This window comes from Symphalangus syndactylus, chromosome 7 (assembly GCF_028878055.3).
Source record: "Symphalangus syndactylus isolate Jambi chromosome 7, NHGRI_mSymSyn1-v2.1_pri, whole genome shotgun sequence".
NCBI lineage: Eukaryota > Metazoa > Chordata > Mammalia > Primates > Hylobatidae > Symphalangus > Symphalangus syndactylus.
In genome coordinates, this window is record NC_072429.2 from 57332850 (window position 1) to 57354266 (window position 21417).

Genomic DNA, 21417 nt, shown 5'->3' on the forward strand with positions numbered 1-21417 from the left:
ATTGCAAAATTTTTCTCCCATTCTGTAGGTTGCCTGTTCACTCTGATGGTAGTTTCTTTTGGTGTGCAGAAGTTCTTCAGTTTAATTAGATCCCATTTGTCAATTTTGGCTTTTGTTACCATTGCTTTTGGTGTTTTAGTCATGAAGTCTTTGCTCATGCCTATGTCCTGAATGGTATTGTCTAGGTTTTCTTCCAGGGTTTTTATGGTTTTAGGTCTTATGTTTAAATCTTTAATCCATCTTGAGTTAATTTTTGTATAAGGTATAAGGAAGAGACTTCTTCTTTTCTATTAAGTGTATTTAATGATATACATTTCCCTCTTGTAACACTGTTTTAGCTATTTTCCAAAAATTGGTATGTTGTATTTTCATTTTCATTCAGTTCAATGTGTTTTTTTGTAATTCAAGACTTGCTCACTGACACACACAAGCGTACTGTTTAGTTTCCAAGTATTTGTAGATTTTCCTATTTTCTGTTAAACTAATTTCTAGTTTAATTCCATTTTGTTTGGAGAATACATTCTGTATGATTTCAATACTTTAAAATCGATTGAAGTTTATTTTATGGCTCAGGACATGGTCTATCTTGGTATACATTCTGTGGGCACCTAAGGGATGCTGAAGTCTCCAACCATAATTGTGAATTTCTCTCTTTCTCCTCGCAGTCCATCAGTTTTTGCTTCACATATCTGGTACACGCACGTTTAGCATTGTCACATCTTTCTGGAGGGCTAATTCTTTTATCATTATATAATGTCCCACTCTGATAATTTTTTTTTGCTCTTAAGTTTAGTTTATGTGATATTAATATAGCTACTCCTGTTTTCCTTTGATTAATGTTTGTGTAACTTTTCCTATGGTTTTATTTTCAACCTAACTGTACTGTTATATTTGGAGTGAGTTTCTTACAGATACCATATAGCTGAGTCATTGTTTTTAAAATTCTCTCTGCTAATCCCTTTTGATTTGTGTATTTTGACCACCAACATTTAGTTATTGATATATGAGGGCTTACATCTGCCATTTTACTATGTTTTCTATTTTCTTTCTCCTGCCTTCCTGTGCGCTAATCAAATCCCTTTATTCCCCATGACTTATAATATTCCGGAATACACTGATAATCACATCAGACAGTAGTTACTTGTTTATACTTCAAACATCAAACATAATTTGCAAGACTTGCAGAAAAAAGTCTATCATATTTATCCATATTTTTGTTTCTTATGTTTTTTCTTCCTTTATGGTGTTCTAAGATTCTTTCTTCAATCATTTCACTTTTATTAGAAAACTTCCTTTAGCCATTCTTTTATGCAAATCTGCTACTAATAAATTCTTGGTTTTTCCTTCTCTAAGAATGTCTTGGCCGGGTGCGGTGGCTCACGCTTGTAATCCCAGCACTTTGGGAGGCCGAGGCGGGCGGATCACGAGGTCAGGATATCGAGACCATGGTGAAATCCCGTCTCTACTAAAAATACAAAAAAATTAGCCACGCGTGGTGGCGGGAGCCTGTAGTCCCAGCTACTCGGAGAGGCTGAGGCAGGAGAATGGCGTGAACCCAGGAGGCGGAGCTTGCAGTGAGCCAAGATCGCGCCACTGCACTCCAGCCTGGGTGACAGAGCAAGACTCCGTCTCAAAAAAAAAAAAAAAAAGAATGTCTTGATTGCACGTTCATTTCTAATTCTTTTTTTTTTCTTTGCTGGGTAAAGAATTCTGGGCTGACAGTTCCTTTCTGCTCTTGCAAAACACTGTGCTACGTATGTTTATTGTGTCAGTATTCACAATAGCAAAGACTTGGAACCAACTCAAATGTCCATCAATGGTAGACTGGATTAAGAAAATGTGGCACATATACACCATGGAATACTATGCAGCCATAAAAAAAGATGAGTTCATGTCCTTTGCAGAGACATGAAGCTGGAAACCATAATTCTCAGCAAACTATCACAAGGACAGAAAACCAAACACCGCATGTTCTCACTCATAGGTGGGAACTGAACAATGAGAACACTTGCACACAGGGCAGGGAACATCACACACCGGGGCCCGTTGCGGGTTGGAGGGCTGGGGGAGGGATAGCATTAGGAGAAATACCTAACGTAAATGATTAGTTGATGGGTGCAGCAAACCAACATGGCACATGTATACCTAGGTAACAAACCTGCTCATTGTGCACATGTACCCTAGAACTTATAATAAAAACAAACAAACAAAAACCACTGTGCTATTTTCTCTGTCCTCCATGGTTTCTGATGAGAAATCTGCTATCATTAGAACTGTTTTTCCCCTATAGGTAGGGTGCTGTTTTTTGCTGCTTTCAAGATTTTTTTTTCTGTCTTTCACATTCAGAAATTTGACCATACAGAGGTTTGTCATCATGTGGATTTGTCTGGGTTTAACCTCTTTGGGGCTGTCTTCAATCTGTAGGTTTATATACTTTTTGCCACATTTAAGAAGTTTTCAGCCATTATTTCTTTGAGTATTTTTCAGAGCCATTCCTTTTTCCTCTCCTTCCAGGACTTATGATGCCTCATATGACGTCAGCTTTTGTTACAGTCCTATAGGTCCCTGAGGCAGTGTTCATTTGTTTCCTCAATTTTCTCTCTGCAGTTTAGACTAAGCAGTTACTGTTGTTCTATCATCCAGTTCACTATCTCTTTCCTTTATCTCCATTCTGCTGTTAAGCCCATTCACTAAGTTTTTTTTCTAGTGTACAAAGAGCTTTGAAAGAGTTTTTAAATTTCAATTATTGTATTTTTTTTAGTTTTAAAATTCCTATTTGGTTCTTTTTTTTATCTTGCATTTCTTTTGCTCAAATTGTTTGTTTGCTAAGACTCTTGTTTCAAGCATGTTGTTTGTTGAGGCATTTTAATGGTTGCTGCATTAAAATCTTTGTAAGATAATTCGAATACCACTGTCATTTCACTGTTGGCACCTATTATCTTTTTTTCATTCAATTTAAGATCTTCCTGGTTCTAGGTATGATGAATGATTTTCTATTGAAACATGGGTATTTTAGATACTATGTTATGAGACTCTGGGTCTTATTTAAACCACTGTTTAGTTGGCTTCCTCTCACTCCACTCCAACAAGGGAAATGGTGGTGGTACGGTGCTACTTTTATTACTGCCTGGGGATTGTGGAAGCAGAGCCACAATTTTTTCTGTGATGTTTGGCTACAGTAGAATGGTTACTTTCTAAGAGTGTTCTGACTTGCAAACACTGTTCTGACCTGCCTGTTTCCTGGTTCTCTGGCTAGAAGACTTTCTTTTTCTTTGCCTGTTGACCTTTCTAGGTTGCCTGTTTCTCTAGCACCCAGTCTTGGGTATGTGGTAAAAAGAAAACCAAGGGAAATCATCACTGTGTCATTCCTCTGGCACCAAGGTCTACTAAGGGAAGTGTATAGTAGGTGTAGTAGTAGGCTATGCCATCTAGGCTTATGTAAGTACACTCTATGATGGTCACGTGATGATGAAATCACCTGGTGACATACTTCTCAGAATGTATCTCCTTTGTCAAGCGACGCATGACTGTATAATATTTTACCTAAGAGAATTCTTCGGTGAAAATACCAATGCTGTAGAATTACTGTAGTCAATTTCTAGGTTCAAGGGTTAATCAGAAGAGCTCCGAGTATCATTCTTAATAAATATTTACTGACTGCTTACTATGTTGAAGGTACAAGCTAGCTGTTGCCCAGGACCCTGACCTCTGTTGTCCTTACAGCAGTGATTCTTGACTCACTTGTTTTTTAGAACTACTTTCTGTAGTTGCTCTTATAAGCTGTTCTTATCTAGAAATCGGGAACTAAGCATTACTTTGGATAAACTACTACTTTTCTTAGCTTCATTACCTCTTTTTATAAAATAACAGTATAGTAATACATTTACCTTAGAAAGGATCAACTATGTAATCATCTATTTATAATATGTATATTCATACTACCTCCAAACACATATAGCATAAAAGAATATATTGTGTTCAGAAAAGTTCCAATAGTTCAGGTTGATCAATGGAAATAACTGAAATAACACAAATTTCATCAATAGATGAAACAGAATTCTCATGCTTTGTAAAATGTTACACAGCAATAATATAATACTTTAAGCAGAAGTGGTGAGGTGGTAATATATTGACAGTTAAAAAAATAAATAAAATTTTTAAAAAAGTGAAAGTGGATATAATAGCTACAAATGTTCTGGTGTCTTGAAACATTTCCAAATTTCATTAGTGTGAAATTTCATTATTTCCCTCCCATGCAACACAAAAAAGATTTCCCTACCATGCAACACGAAGAAGTCCAATACCTTGTATGTTTGAGTACAGTGGGTTCCCAAAGAAGAAAGCCATTTTGCTCAACATAATTTGAAAGAACAGAACTACACTATTCTCCTCCATTGGTCAGACTGACTTTCTATGAATGTGATTAAAATATAACTCTCAGGAACTATAGGAAATTGTTTAGAAAAAGGGAGGGAGTGAAAATATGTACAAAAATGTAAGAAAACATTCAGGCTTTAGAAGGCTCAATATGATTTAAGAGTCTGACAGAAGGTGAATGTTACAAGGGATTTCAAAGGGAAGAAATTTTCCTACTTTATGATGTTCAAAGACCATCCGACTAAAAACTTAAATGATAAGTAAAATGAAGATATGTAAAACATTTCTATTAAGCATAAAGATGAACATTTTAAAGGGCCTCTTATTTACCTCTTCTACATTGGAAGCAGTCTTAGCAGACGTTTCCATGAAGATGAGTCCATGTTCTCGTGCAAAAGCTTCACCTTCTTCTTTTTTTACTTCTCTTCTAGATTCTAAATCACTAAACATGGGAAAGAAAGGGTCACATTATTAATCAACATGGTACAAACAGAAGCATTTGTGGAAAGTGTACCATGGAATTCAAAGTTGTGATGACCATTCTTTTAATTAATTTTTAACATACTAACTGTATTATTCAGGATATTATGAGGGTTAGTATTTAGAACACACTGTCTAGTTTCAAAGAACTAACAATCCAACAGAAGAAAGATTCTGTGTTAGAGTTCTAGAATGTTAGAACTAGCCCTAACTTAAGGAAGCCTCTAGTCTAATACCTTATATCTTTGAGTACAGTGCGTTCCCAGAGAAGAAAACCATTTTGCTCAACATAATTTGAAAGAGCAGGACTATACTATTCTCCTCCATTGGCCAGACTGACTGAGTTTCTATGAATGTGATTAAAATACAACTCTCAGAAACTATAGGAAATTGTTTAGTAAAATCCAAAGTACTAAAGATACATTACATCACTGATCCCAGTTTGTTTAATTCCCAGTTTCTTCTTAAAGCAAAATTGATATAGACAGAGAGAGAGGGACGGAGGGAGGAGGAGTAGAGAGAGACAGAAAAGGAGAAAGGGAGGGAGAGAGAAAGTATAAACTGGAAATTTCCAATGAAAGCAGGGTATTCATTTTTATCATACTAGAATTGTATTAGTGAGGTGGGGGGGGGGAAGTAGCAGTTGCTTTTAAAGCGTGTTTTATTTTTAAAGTTAAAAAACTTTACTATTTTATTTATTACTTTTTATATATTATTTATTACATGTTTATACATGGAAAAAGATGTATAATATAATGTCCACATACTTCCAGCTAGCCTTGACATATTATTTGCCAGATTTCAGGTTTCTTTCCCTTTAAGAAATAAAATCAGCAACAGCAGAATCACCACCTGTGTGTCTCTGATCCCACTCTCCTCCCTCTTACCCTAAAGGTAACCACTACCTAAATTTGGTGTTTTCATTCTCATGCACGTTTTTGCATTTATCCTCATGTTTATAACCATAAATAGTATTTCTTTTTCATGTCTTTAAAAATTCAGATGTAGCTACTGTTTTACAACTTGTTAACTTTGGTCAACACTATGTTTTTCAAATTTATCCATATAATACATGTAGATCTAGTTTATTTTTTAACTGGTGATTATAGTCTACTGAATGAATGCAATACAACTTAAATTCTCTATGAGACAAAGTTATTTATAATTTTTCATTATTACAAACAATGTTACAATAAGAATTTATATATATATTTGTGTATACATGTGCCAAGGCTTTTCCAGGGCAGTTTTTTTTTTTATTTTTTTAGAGACAAAGTCTATGTTGCTCACGCTGGTCTTGAACTCCGGGACTCAAGTGATCCTCCCACTTTGGCCTTCCCAATTGCTAGGATTACAGGACTGAGCCACTGCGTTAAGCCTGGGTAGGATTTTTCAAACTGCGTCATGACTCAATGAATTGTAAAAATCACTCAGTAGGAAATAATCAGAATTTTTTTTTTAAAAGAAACAATAGGCCGGGTGCGGTGGCTCACGCCTGTAATTCCAGCACTTTGGGAGGCGAGGCGGGTGGATCACCTCAGGTTAGGAGTTCAAGCCCGGCCTGGCCAACATGGTGAAACCCTGTCTCTACAAAAATACAAAAATTAGCTGGGTATGATGGTGGGTGCTTGTAACCCCAGCTACTCAGGAGACTGAGGCGGGAGAATTGCTTGAACCTGGGAGGCAGAGGTTGCAGTGAGCAGAGATCGCGCCACTGCACTCCAGCCTGGGCGACAGAGTGAGACTCTGTCTTGGGAAGGGAAAAAAAAAGAAACAATATAAAATATCAGAGTGTTTCACCTATATACATGTACTGTTTCATGGAACTTATGCAAAAAGGTATAATTTATGAATATTTTGTTATATGTGTAGGTGTATACACAATTTATTTACTAGGTCATGATGTAAAATATATTTACTATAGGTCAAGTCAAAAAACTCAAAAGCCATAGTACACGACTATGTACTTAGTGCAAAGTTTTAAAAATACCTCAGTTTTCCAGGCATTACATCATATTGTTGTCTTAGTTCACTCCCTCTGAATCCCACTTAAGTTGCTTAGGTTACTTAAGTATCTTTCTTTTAATTTATGCCCCCTTTTTGCTTAGGGTTTGCATTACAATCCTTACACTATTAAAAGAACTTTCATTTTTTAAATCTCTGCTTCCTATTTCTTATATAACCAATTTATTAATAAAATGCCATAGTAAGAAAAATCTGTGTCATCTGTCGCTCTGACTAGGTCATTGCCCTTCTTCACTGGCTCCCTACTGCTTAATGCATCAATTCAAAAATTGCTTATTCCCTGTTTTGATGTCTACCCACAATTCAATTCATCGAAAAATAATCATCTCATTTATTTCTCTCTGTTCTTTCTTGTTCATTATACTCCTGATTTTAAAGGTTCACCCACCTACGATCATCAGAAACATCTCTTGTTTACATACTATGCTTTATTTCTTCTCACATTTGAACTATCAGCTCCTAGTGGTCGGCGACCAAATTTAAGCCACCAGTAAGCTGTCATTCATCATGTTTCAGTCACAAGGAAAAAATCGGTAAAATAAAAGGATAAAAATTCTCTTTATTCTCCAAGTATTCTCCTCTTATTATTTCATACCTTGAATGGCAGAATAACTATTTCCATCGTAGAAAGACTAAAGCTTCCCTCCAATAGCTTTATAACCTTAAAAAGGTTTAGTGAGATGATTTAAATGTGGAAAAGAATACCCAAGAAAGGCCTTCAGAGAATATGATAATAGTTTCTTCTCTACACAAAGAAGTAAACAATGTTTAGCTTTTTATAATGTAAATATCATTTAGGTAATATTTTCTCTTAATAGCAAATCTCAATTTCTATTAAAACAACACTCTAAAATCTATACAGTATAATGATGTTTTACATTATAGCTTTTTTATAGCTTTTTTGAGGTGTAACAGACATAAAAGAAGTTGTACTTAAATGCAAAATTTGTTGAGTTTTAAGATATGTATGCCTGTGAAGCCATCAGTCTCCCAAAAGTTTCCTCATACTCCATTGTAATCCATCCCTTCTTGCCCCAGCACCCTAGGCAGCTGATAATCTGCTTTCTGCCACTACAGATTAGTCCGCATTTACTACGATTTTTATATAAATGTAATCACATGGTATTTTTGGTTTGAGTTTTTTCACTCTGTAATTATTTTGAGAATCATCCATTTTGCTGCATATATCAATAGTTCATTCCTCTTTATAGCTGAGTTGTAGTCTGTTGTAATGCTATACCATTATTTTTCCATTCATCTGTTAATTGATATTTGGGTTGTTTCCAGTTTGGGGCTATTACAAATGAAGCTGGTATGAGTATTTGTACATAATTCTGTGGAAATATGAAGACATATTTATGTTGGGTAAACATCTGGGAGTAAAGTGGCTAGGAAATATAGATGTGTGTTTTATTTCTTTTTTTTTGAGACAGGGTCTCGCTCCGTGGCCTAGGCTGGAATACAGTGGCATGATCATGGCTCACTGAAGCCTCAACCTCTCAGGCTTAAGTGATCCTACCACTTCAGCCTCTGGAGTAGCTGGGACTACAAGTATGTACCACCATGTTCAGCTACTTTTTTAAAAAATGTCTTATTTTTGTATAGAAGAAGTCTCCCTACATTGCCCAGGCTGGTCTCAAACTCCTAGGCTCAAGCAATCCTCCTGCCTGGGCCTTTTAATTTCTAAAGAAACTACCAAATTGTTTTCCAAAGTGATTGTATCATTTTACATTCCCATCAGTAGTATATCTTCTGTAGTAATTGCTGGTTCAAATCTTTTGATCATTTTTAAAAACTGGATGTCTTCTTATTAATGAATTATAAGCATTCTTCATTTCACAAATATTTTCTCCCAGTCTGTAGCTTGCCTTTTCATTTTTGTAACTGTTTTTCTTCAAATTTATTTATTTAAATTGATAGATAAAATTGCATTATTTATCATGTACAACATATTGTTTTAAAGTATATATACACTGTGGAATGGTTAAATCTAGCTAATTTGCATTATCTCACAGTTATCATTTTTTATGGTGAGAACACTTAACATCCACTCTTTCAGCATTTTTCCAGAATGCACTATATCATCATTAATCATGTCACAATGTTGTATAATAGTGTAACCGTCTTTTGAAGAACAAAAGTTTTAAATTCAGTTAAAGAGCAATTTATTGATTTTTTTTCTGTTTATAATTCATGCTTTTCTCTGTCCCATTTAAGAAATATTTGCCAAAACAGGGTCACTAAAATTTGTTTTCTTTTACAAATTTTAAGTAGTTTTAGCTCTTACACTTAGGTCTATGATCCACTTCCAGTTAATTTTTGTAAATGGTATAATGTAAGGGTTGAGGTTCGTATTTTTACATATGACTATTAACTGTTTCAGCACCATTTGATGAAAAAGATTACCGCTTCTTCAACTAAATTAGCATCTCTGTCAAAAAATTAATATATCATATATATATGAATCTACTTCTGGAACTTCTTATTCAGCTCTACTGATCTATGTCTGCTTATGCCAAACAATGTTAAATTGATTATAGTACAATAAATCTTAAAATTTGTAGAATAGTAAATTGTCTCCAATATTGTGCCTCTTTGTCAAAGTTGATTTGGCTATTCTGTGGCCTTTGCATTTTCATATAAACTTTAAAGTCGGCTTGTCAATATCTACCCTCCCAAGAAAGTCTGCCAATGTTTGATAGTTTGATTAGGGTTACAATAAATCTTTTTTTTTTTTTTTTTTTTCTTGGAGACAGAGTCTCACTCTTTTGCCTAGGCTGGAGTGCAGTTGGCACAATCATAGCTCAATGCAACCTTGAGCTCCTGGATTCAAGCAATCCTCTCACCTCTGCTTCCTGAGTAAGTAGAGCTAAAGGCATGTGCCAGCATGCCTAGTTTTTTTAAATTATTATTTTGTTTTTTGTAGAGATAGGTTCTTGCTACATTCTCAGGCTGGTCTTGAACTCTCTTGCCTCATGTGATCCTCCTGCCTTGGCCTCCCAAAGTGCTGGGATTACAGATGTGAGCCTTTGTACCTGGCCTTCAGTGAATTTTTAGATAAATTTGAGAAGACATCTTATATTTAGTTTTACAATCCATGAACATGGTTATATCTCTTCATTTATTTAGTCTGTTTACAATATTCTCTCTTTTTTTAATCTATAGTGATGTCAACCTTTCTTTCCTGACATTGCTAATGTTTGTCTTTTTCCTGATCAGTATCTATTTTATCTTCTGAAGAACTAGCTTTTGGTTTCATTGGTTTTCTCTTTATCTTTTTTTTTTTTTTTTTTAACAGTTAGGAGGCTTTCCTTGACTTTGATTTGCTCTTTTTCTAGTTTCTTAAGGCAAAAAAATTAGGCTATTTTCTTTGTTGTTGTTTTTGTTTTTTTTTTGAGACAAGGTCTTTCTCTGTTGCCCAGGCTGGAGTACAGTGGCATGAACACAGTTCACTGCAGCCTCAACTGGGCTCAAGTGATTCTCCCACCTCAGCCTCCTGAGTAGCTGGAACCACAGGAATGCACCATCATGTCTAGCTAAATTTTAAAATTTTTTGTAGAGATGGAGTCTCCTTGTGTTGCCCGGACTGATCTTGAACTCCTGGGATCAAGCAATCCTCCACCTGGGCCTCCCAAAGTGTTGAGATCACAGGTGTGAGCCACTGTACCTGGCCCTAGGCTGTTCATTTAAAGATTTTCTTAATAGTGCTATTTTAACTGCATCTCACACATTTTCAAAGATTGCAGAGAGAGGTGTTAACTTGTGGGAATAAACGCAAATAATTCTTGCCCATGGAAATGTAGACTGTGTCCTGTGGAATACAATTAATACCCTGTGAATATTGTTCAGTTTTGCATCCATCTTGTAAATTCATTTCAGTATTCCTTATTTGATTATAAATGTATGGTACTTTGAGTTCCCTTTTGAACTGGTTGAAATACCTTACCAGTTTCCTTTTCTTGTTAATTAATGACATAAAAGTTTTGAGATGTCTTCGTTATCACATAAGTAATGATTTTACCTATCTAAAAACAGCATCTCTTAACAGTATTTTATTAATATAACCCTAAAGAATGAATGGGCCGGGTGTGGTGGCCTATGCCTATAATCCCAGTACTTTTGGAGGCCCAGGTGGGAGAATCACTTGAGGTTAGGAGCCTGAGACCAGCCTGGGCAACAAAGTGAGACCCTTTCTTTATAAGAAATAAAAAGATTAACTAGGTGTGGTTGTGCATGCCTATAGTCTCAGCTACTCGGGAGGCTGAGGCAGAAGGATTCCCTTGAGCCCAGGAGGCCGAGCGGCAGTGAGCTATGATAACACCACTGTACTCTAGCCTGGGTAATAGAGTGAGACCCTGTCTCAAACAAAACAAAACAAAACAAAAAGAATGGTACCTAGCATTTTGAAAATACTAATATTTTCTTACAACTGTAAGTTTCTACAAAAATTAGTGAAAACTTTCTCATACTCTTGGAAGTTTATGGAAACTGGTTAAGCAAGAAGGTTTTCCCATATAATAGCATTTTAAATAGACAGCACAAAGATGTTCAATCCATCTCCCCAAATAAATCAGTAGGCTTTTACTTTACATCAGTAATCTGATAAAACTCCTTCAGATTACTTTTTAAAGTACGTCTTTACACAAAAACTATTTCTAATAATAACAGTAATAATTTCCAACAAAGCTTATTTTAAAAATCAAAAGAAACACCTTAGAATTTCCGAAATTTTATAATTTAAGAGGCTGGTAACTCACATTTGAACAAATATTAAGGAAAGTAGTCAAACAGTACAGTCTTCATCACTAATGCAATGTAGGCTCTAAATTAGCCTTTTTACCTTTTATTTCCAATAAGCATAATGACCATGTTGGAATTGGAATGCTGGCGGGCATCTTCTAACCAGGTTGTCAAGTGGTTGAATGTATCTCTCCTAAACATAAATAATAATTTAATTACTATGTTCAAAGCATTTCCCTCAGTATACAACGAACAATATACATATTATTAAAGAGAACCACTTTTAGCCATATCCACTTATGTAACGAGAAGTAGTTTTAAGCACCATATCTGGGTTTAGAGTTCACTGATTACATTTCAGTTTATAAATTAAATGTAACCACACTTTAGAAAATTCCAATGAATAAATAATATTGCCAATTTCAATTTGAAGGTGCTAATTCAAATAAGAAAAATAATTCACTTGCAGGTTTCTGTAGTAAATTTAAATTGGACTCAAGATACAGTTTTAAAGATGAGTAGCCAGGGCAGAAAGGCTAAGCTATTCTTTCATTACTGTTAACCACATTTATTTAGAAAAATTCTCTGTATCAACTGCTGAATTGCAAAGTTTTCAAGTTCTCACCGTGTAATATCGTAAACTAGTAAAGCTCCTGCTGCACCTCTGTAATACGACCTTGTGATGGAACGAAAGGATTCTTGCCCTGCCTGTGACGAAAGAAAAGGTTGGAGAGTTTCCTTTAATACAATGTCCTCTACATTTTCATATTATTCATATACAGAATAAGAGCAGGTAGGGAAGGAGTGCATAAAGAGAGAGAAGAAAACTTAACTTCACCAGTCTTAGGAAAAAGTTACAAAATACCACTATTGCTCAAGGTTGCTCAAGTCAACGAGACGCACATGTAGTGCACATGTAGTCGCTCCTGCAACCTCCCCACCCCGCAAGACCTCTAAACCCTTTTTGGCAATCCCTGACAACCCAATTTACTGAATGGCTTCACAATACACGAATCATTATTAAAGGACAGAATGGACTCCTAGCAACTAAGCTCTGAAGACAAATTTGAAAGGAAGCAAATAACCCAGAGCCTCACATTTGAATTCAATAACCCACTCCCTGGGGCAGCTGTTGACACTAGAATAAATAAAGCCCATTGTAAATAAATGATGAATGACATCTTTACGCCCACCATCTGCTGGTGTAAAGGTTGTTGGAAGGCCAAGGATGCAGATTTTATCAGTTATATCATAAACTGCAGTGAGCTTTCAACAGTCATCAAATAGAATTCTTTGAGCTATCATTTTATTATGAAAAACAAAATGGTTCTGAATTTAATTTATATAAGTTTTTTTCTCCACACTTAATCAATTTTCTCTGTATTTGATATATAATGCTTGTCAAAAGGCAACAGGATGTAAAAGTCATCTTTATATCCACTTGTGAAACAGACACAAGAGATTATGCAAAGCTAGGTAATTTCTCTTTTACTCATGGTACTAATTTCTGTTTTTTTAAGAATTGCTGGGGAGCAATGTGACTGTTGTGTCTGAGTTTAAAACCGAGACAGCTCTTATAAGAAGTTATTTTTCATTTTTAATCCCTTCTTTTTCTACTTTTGCAAAAACATAAGCATTTTAATTAAGTAAACATAAAGCCAATTTTAACGATTTTTATATTCAAAATCCCCTAACTTGAAAAATATTGATGTTTACACGTTCTGAGTTCTGATCTTGCAATGTAAATATTTAGCCCTTCCCACCCTCAGAATGTGCATGGACGGCTCATACTCTACCCTGTTTAACACTCAACACTCTACAATACCTTGCTCTTGCTGGCCCTTCCTTTATACTCCCTCCCTCCCCCACCCCCCACCCCCTGCATGTGACTAAGTGTGTGCTAGGCACCGGGTCCAGCACATAGCAGGCATTCAGAGAAAGCCTGTTGAGTGAAAAAGTGGAAAAACAGGCAGGGCATGGTGGCTCACGCAAGCAATCCCAGCACTTTGGGAGGCCATGACTGGTGGATCACTTGAGCCTGGGAGTTTAACCCATTTGTGCCTAGTGTTCCATCATTGGAAGGCTAAGCTTGTGGGAGTTATTTATATCCTACTGCTCAAGGTCACTGCCAAGGTCTGATTTTTCACAAAAAAAATTTGCAACCTCCTCCATAAATGGGTTAAGACCAGCCTGGGCAACATGGCAAAACCCCGTCTCTACCAAAAATACAAAAATTAGCCAAGTGTGGTGGCACGCCCCAGCTACTTGGGAGGCTGAGGTAGGAGGATCATCTGAGCCCAGGTGAGGAGGCTGCAGTGAGATGTAATTGCACCACCGTACTTCAGTCTTGCTAACAGAGCAACCTTGTCTCCAAAAACAAAAACAAAAAACAACAACAAAGTGAAAGAAGAAATCCTAATGTCTTAGTTATATGCATAAAATAATCAGTACTCCATCCCACATAGCTGAGTGGACATCAGTAAATCCTGACGTGCTAAGATTCAACGAAAATAACTTCTCCTATGTGGAAACTAACAGACCCTCTCTTGGGTAGGCAATTTTGGCAGTTAGAATAATGTCATGCTAAATTAGACAGTGAGAAGGCCATCACATAAAAGGGCTATAAAAATAGCCAAATCATTTTACATAGCTTAGGTTAAACTGAAGACAGCCGGGTATAATGGCTCATGCCACTTTGGGAGGCTGAGGCAGGAGTATTGCTTGAGGCCAGGAGTTCAAAACCAGCCTGGCTAACATGGCGAGACCCCATCTCTACAAAAAAAATTTTAAAAATTAGCTGGGTGTTGTGGCTCACATGTGCAGTCCTAGCTACTTGGGAGGCTGAAGCAGGAGGATCACTTGAGCCCAGGAGTTCAAGGCTACAGTGAGCTACAATCACAGCACTGCACTCCAGCCTGGGCAACAGATGAGGCCCTGTCTCTTTAAAAAAAAAAAGAAAAAGAAAAACAACAACAACAACAAAAAACAAAAAACTAGAAGATACGTTGTTTTTATTTTAAATTGTTTTTTAAAATTTATTATTTTTAATTTTTTTATAGAGATCAGGTTTCACCATGTTGCCCAGAGTGGTCTCAAACTACTGAGCTTTAAGCAATCAATCTGCCTTGGTCTCCTAAAAGTGCTGGGGTTACAGGTGTAGGCCACTGTTCCCAGCCAAGAATTCACTGTTCTGAAGGCACAATGGCAGGAAATGTCTTCTTTAACTGCTTAGCACAGAAAAACTAAGGACTAGATCTTTAGGGATTAATTTCACTGTAAATCCTATGTACCAAGAAAGGATTCTGTGTTAGGTACAGTAGTTCCCCCTTATCTGAGGTTTTGCTTTCTAAGGTTTCAGTTATTGGTGGTCAACTGCAGTCTGAAAATATTAAATGGAACAGTCCAGAAATAATAATTCCTAAGTTTTAAATGGTACACTCTTCTGAGTAGTGTGATAAAAGTCTCCCACTATCCTGCTGCTCCGTCCTGCTGGGGATGTGAATCATCCCTTTGTCCAGCCTATCTTCACTGTATACACTACACTACCTGCCTGGTAGTCACTTAGTACAGGTTGAGCACTCCTTCTCTGAAATGCTTTGAACCAGAAGTGTTTCCGATTTTAGAATATTTGCATTATACTTATCAGTTGAGCATCCCTAATCTGAAAACTAAAATCCAAAATGCACCAAAGAGCATCTCCTCTGAGTGTCATGTGAAAGCTCAAAAAGTTTGGGATTTTCAAATTAGGGATGCTTAAACTGCAGCTGTCTCTGTCATGCGATCGAAAAACTAGTATATATAGAGTTCAGCACTATCTGCAATTTTAGGCACCTACTGAGGGTGTTAGCATCTATTCCTCATGGATAAAGAGGAACTACTGTAATACAAAAAAGATACATATTTTATTAGTTCAAAATAAAAATCAGGTTTATAGCTCTAATATCACCCATGGCTGATCATCAAGCAAAGGTAAGTCCTTTAAACCAATCTCTCCAGGGACATTCTGTGGGATGAATTAAAATGAACACATTGCTAGAAAAGCACTACTATAAGATCTACAACTTCCAGTTTAGAGCCTAAATAAGAGAGAGTAAAGAGTAAAAGACAAAATAAATTTAGGAAAAGGAGAAAAGCAAACTTTTATAACCATTCTCATTCCTTCTGAACTGTTTTGCAAAGAACAAAATACGTTCCAATATGGAAATAACTTACACAATACATTTGAATCTAGACTTCTGCCCACTACAAAATTAAACAAAAGCTCCAGCAAATAAAAAAAACCACAATTCCCACTGAAGACTATGACTGTAGCTATGCATCTTAAGATCTATGATTATTTTATAATAAATAAAGATGAGTGTTCAAAATAGTTTACAAATTCTTGAGATCTTACTTATCTGAAAACTATCATAACTCTGGCCTATCCTCTTTGGTAACGGTATTGGTAGCCTTGAAATAAATCTTGCCCAGTGAAGCTTTTTTTTTTTTATTATGGCTTCTCTAACTATAAATAAACTGTTATATATAACAACTAACTGCATAAAGTTAGCCCAAAGGTTAACTACCTTAATGTATTAAAGCAAAGTAATTTGATTTTTAAAAAGTACTTTAGGCCGGGCGCAGTGGCTCACGCCTGTAATCTCAGCACTTTGAGGCAGATCACGAGGTCAGGCGTTCGAGAACAGCCTGAAAAACTGGTGAAACCCCGTCTCTACTAAAAAATACAAAAATTAGCCGGGTGTAGTGGCACACACCTGTAATCCCAGCTACTTGGGAGGCTGGGGCAGGAGAATCACTTGAAGCTGGCAGGCAGAGGTTACAATGAGCCGAGATCGTGCCGTTGCACTCCAGCCTGGGCAACAAAGTGAGACTGTCTCAAAAAAAAAAAAAGTACTTTAATATATACCTATCCAAACTCGGATTGACCTATATTGTTTTAAGTGAAACAAAAATGTTAACCTAGGGCCAGGCGTGGTGGCTTATGCCTGCAATCCCAGCACTTTGGGAGGCCAAGGTAGGCATACTATGAAGTCAAGAGATCGAGACCATCCTGGCTAACACAGTGAAACCCCGTTTCTACTAAAAATACAAAAAATTAGCCGGGCGTGGTGGCGGGCACCTGTAGTCCCAGCTACTCGGGAGGCTGAGGCAGGAGAATGGCGTGAACCCGGGAGGTGGAGCTTGCAGTGAGCCGAGATTGCGCCACTGCACTCCAGCCTGGGTGACAGAGAGAGACTCCATCTCAAAAAAAAAAAAAAAAAAAAAAAACAGTTAACTTAGGAATTATAAATGTTGTGTTTGATCCTCTTCACTATAAACTGTTGGTTAAAAGGGATTTTGGAAGCTTGAAACCAAACAGGATACAAAATTCTTTGTTATTTAATAGTAAGAGATTCCTAATACTAGCTTAGAGTGTAAAGAAAAACACATTTAGTCAAACAGGAATGATTGCCTAAATGAACAACACCACAAAACAAACTTGGGGTGGAGTGGCCAGAGTGGAAAGTTAAGTTCTCTTGGCTCACAATATAACTGTTAGATTTATTTAAAAATCCACAAGATTAGCTGGGTGTGGTGGCTCACACCTGTAATCCCAGCACTTTGGGAGGCCAAGGTGGATGGATCACCTGAGGTCAGGAGTTCGAGACCAGCCTGGCCAACATGGTGAAACCCCATCTCTACAAAAAATACAAAAATTAGCCAGGCGTGGTGGCATGTGCCTGTAATCCCAGCTATTCTGGAGGCTGAGACAGGAGAATCACTTGAACCCAGGAGGCGGAGGCTGCAGTGAGCTCAGATTGCACCACTGCACTCTAGCCTGGGTGACAAAGCTGGATTCTGTCTCAAAAACAAAACAAAACAACAACAAAAAAACCATTCACAAAATACTCAGAGATGCAAAAAAGTAGAGCAGAGGCCGGGCGCGGTGGCTCACGCTTGTAATCCCAGCACTTTGGGAGGCCGAGGCGGGCGGATCACGAGGTCAGGAGATCGAGACCACGGTGAAACCCCGTCTCTACTAAAAATACAAAAAAAAAATTAGCCGGGCGTGGTGGCGGGCGCCTGTAGTCTCAGCTACTCGGAGAGGCTGAGGCAGGAGAATGGCGTGAACCCGGGAGGCGGAGCTTGCAGTGAGCCGAGATTGCGCCACTGCACTCCAGCCTGGGCGACAGAGCGAGACTCTGTCTCAAAAAAAAAAAAAAAAAAAAAAAGTAGAGCAGAACAAGTCTGCCTAAGAGATAAAAACATGCTCATTTTTAGTGATGCTTAATATTAACAGTCATGGAACATTTGTGCAAAAGATGTCTTACACCTTCATTTTTCATGTGAGGATTGCTAAATCAAAATTGATCCTTTGCACCATAATTTTAAAACTTATTTCTAACTGCCAGATAAAGAATCCCTTAAACTGGCTTTCCCATATATCTGAGTCTTTTGGTGAATAGCAGTATTTGTAGTAACCAGGCTGGCAACTAGTAGTAATCTTTACCTCTTCTTCCTCTTCTACTCCCATAAAATATAACTTTATACATATTAAGCTATAGTTCAAAAATCTCTAAATATCCTGAATTAAAGTCCTAAGCTCTTGAGAATCAGACCTCTACTTGTCTCACAAGAACTTTTTCTTATTCAATCAAAGTCTTGTTCATATGAGTCCATTTTTTTCTACTGATACCTTGTCTATAGTCTGAAAATTCCTGCTTTTGTGCCTCTGTTTAAATCCTTGCCTGAAAAACTATTTTCTTCTCTCTCCACCTATCCAATTTCCATTTCCTTTGAGGACCAGCTCAAGCCCCTAATTCTTTCACAAAGCTGGGAAAGCTTGTCTACCACAGCCCATAGTTATCCTTTTCTCCTCACAAATCCAAAAACACTTTCATGTGGTCATTTGGTTTTAATACTATTGATTAGATACAATGAACATACTACTCAAATGCTTATCTTTTTTCCTCTTCAGTTATCCTTGAGGGATAGCTTAACTCAGAGTACCAAAGTATATTTATAGTAGGCACTCAAATATATTACCTGGATTGATCCCAAAGAGCCAATAAGGCGAGAAAATTAAGATTTGTGAGAATCAATATTACAGTAATACTTCTCTTACTTGCATTGCTAGTTATTTATCAAACAGCTCCAGCTATGTAGAACACAGATGAGAACCAAAAGAAGGAAAGAAGGATTTCTAAACAGCCAAATAAACTGTCCCTTGCCCAAGCATTAAATCTCAGGTACTTTACTTAAAAGACTCAACTTAAAAATTTAGACCCCGGCTGGGTGTGGTGGCTCACGCCTGTAATCCCAGCACTTGGGAGGCCGAGGCAGGTGGATCACGAAGTCAGGAGATCGAGATCATCCTGGCTAACTTGGTGAAACCCCGTCTCTACTAAAAATACAAAAAAAAAAAAAAAAAAAAAAAAAAAATTAGCCGGGCGTGGTGGCAGGCGCCTGTAGTCCCAGCTACTTAGGAGGCTGAGGCAGGAGAATGGGGTGAACTCAGGAGGCGAAGCTTGCAGTAAGCTGAGATCATGCCACTGCACTCCAGCCTGGGCGACAGAGTCCGTCTCAAAAAAAAAAAAAAAAAAAAAATTTAGACCTCTATCAAGGAACTGCTATCATTGAGAGGAAATATTTTGAAATCTACATGCATGTACAAAACTTGTATTCTGGGTGACAGTAATATCAGTAAGAATCAAAGTGATTTTTAGGCTGTCTTAGTGTCCACAGCAAGGGTGGTGAAAAAGTCAACCTGCACTGGTTAGTTGTGGGATCCTGAGAAAAGTAACAATGGGTGGAAATACCTAGAAAAAAACAGCACAAGTTGAATGCTTTAAAAAATTTGAGGATATTTACTTTGGAAAAAAGGCTTAGCTGGGCGCAGTGGCTCACGCTGTAATCCCAGCACTTTGGGAGGCCAAGGTGGGCAGATTGCTTGAGCCTAGGAGTTTCTGACCAGCCTTGGGAACATGGCAAAATCCCGTCTCTACAAAATTAAAAAAAAATTAGCTGGGAGTGGTGGCGTGTGCCTGTAGTCCCAGGTACTGGGGAAGCTGAGGTGAGAGGATCACTTGAGCCTGGGAGGTGGAGGCTGTGGTAAGCTATGATCACACAACTGCACTCCAGCCTGGGCAACAGGGCAAGATCCTATCTCAAAAAAAAAAAAAAAAAAAAAGATAAAATATGATATGATCACCCATGTCAGATTCTTTTAGTGCTGCCACGTAAGAAAAACTGGAGACCACAGGTGGGAGGTAATCGCTAAAGTACAATGAAATGTCTAAGACAGTTTCCTGTCCCTGTCGTTGTTCAAAAAAATGTCAATGAATTGCTGCCTAAGGAGGCAGAACAGTTGGAGCTCTAAGCCCCTCAATTCCTGGCTTGAGGGATGGTGGGGGACAGGGAGGAAGTGACACTAATGGGACCAGAGAGGAAAGGCAGAAGTGGAGGCAGGATTGTTTCCAGCCCTCAGGGTTCCAGGTCCTCTCCTTGGCTCACTGCATCTGGTCATCCATCCTTACTGATGCATTGAAACAAAATAATACTCAATTTTTAGAAATAATACGTCAAGAGTATAAAGTAACATGTTTTTCAAAGGAGAAAAAAAATGCCTGTGATTTGCTGGGAAGAAACTTTTAGCATGTTAGTTTTCATATAATTTGGTCAAAAGTTTCACTGACTCTTACCTGATATAAGACATGTAAAATAGGAGTATTTCTAGGAAGCTGAGTGGATAAATGAACTTAACTAAAACATCCATATTACAATTTTTTTTGGAGGGGCTGGGAAATCAAATGTATTTGGATATGCTGGAAAGCAACTGAAAGAGGGATAGAAGGCAAGAGAAAAAGAACAAGAGGAGAACAAGGCAGTAATGGCTGGCCAGGGCCTAACAGTGAGAACACACCTCTGCCTTTTTTCTGCCAATGAACAGAAACCGGGGGCAACGTATGCTTCTTTGACTTCCCCTGGCAGAAGAAGAATATTTACAGTTTGGCTTTGGCTTTTAATAAATGAAAGAAAAGTAACTCAGTAAAGGGCCAAGTGTCAGTGCTTTAAGGGAGGCACTGATAGACTCTTATCACTGTTTCCAGCTGTGAAACTGATTGACGGCCTTCAGGCCTCCAAGGAGTATCTGCTGGCAGCTATTCTCACTATTGGCAAAAGAAAGCAAAGGTGGTGGATGTGAAAATTTTGCAAGGAAAACTCCTTAAATTTTTTGAAGATAAAAATGACAAACATCCTGTAGGCCAGGTGCAGTGGCTCACACCTGTAATCCCAGCACTTTGGGAGGCTGAGGCGTGGATCACCTGAGGTCGGGAGTTCGGGACCAGACTGACCAACATGGAGAAACCCCGTCTCTACTAAAAATACGAAATTGGCCGGGTGTGGTGGCGCATGCCTGTAATCCCAGCTACTTGGGAGGCTGAGGCAAGAGAATCGCTTGAACCCGGGAGGCGGAGGTTGTGGTGAGCTGAGAGTGCACCATTGCACTCCAGCCTGGGCAACAAGAGTGAAACACCATCTCAAAAAAAAAGACAAATATCCTAAGATACTAAGAAAACTCTTCATTTCTATAAGGCTGATAAAACAAATAATAACATTTGGCTAATTTTCCCCTGAAGGACTCTAGGATGGTTTTGTAAACATCTTGGGTCATGGACAGACATAACCCTTGCTACCAAAAATGCAACTGGCTATCCAAATGTACAGACACACTGTAAAACATTAATGGTATGGAAAATCCCATTTCACTCAGATATAAACTAAGTGTGAGACCAATCTTAATGTGTATTAGAT

The 21417-nt window shown here is 37.6% G+C and overlaps 1 protein-coding gene across 1 annotated transcript in view; it reads right to left on the reverse strand.

Annotated features, from left to right (window-relative positions):
- The window catches only part of RAB2A (RAB2A, member RAS oncogene family), an 89498-nt gene that overhangs the window by 25448 nt on the left and 42633 nt on the right, over positions 1-21417 (reverse strand). Inside the window, exons 4-6 of the mRNA XM_055286316.2 lie at positions 12248-12330; positions 11723-11815; positions 4708-4819 (exon numbers count right to left, since the gene is read on the reverse strand). Of these exons, the coding sequence (XP_055142291.1) occupies positions 4708-4819; positions 11723-11815; positions 12248-12330 (288 nt within the window). The remainder of the gene's footprint in view (positions 1-4707; positions 4820-11722; positions 11816-12247; positions 12331-21417) is intronic.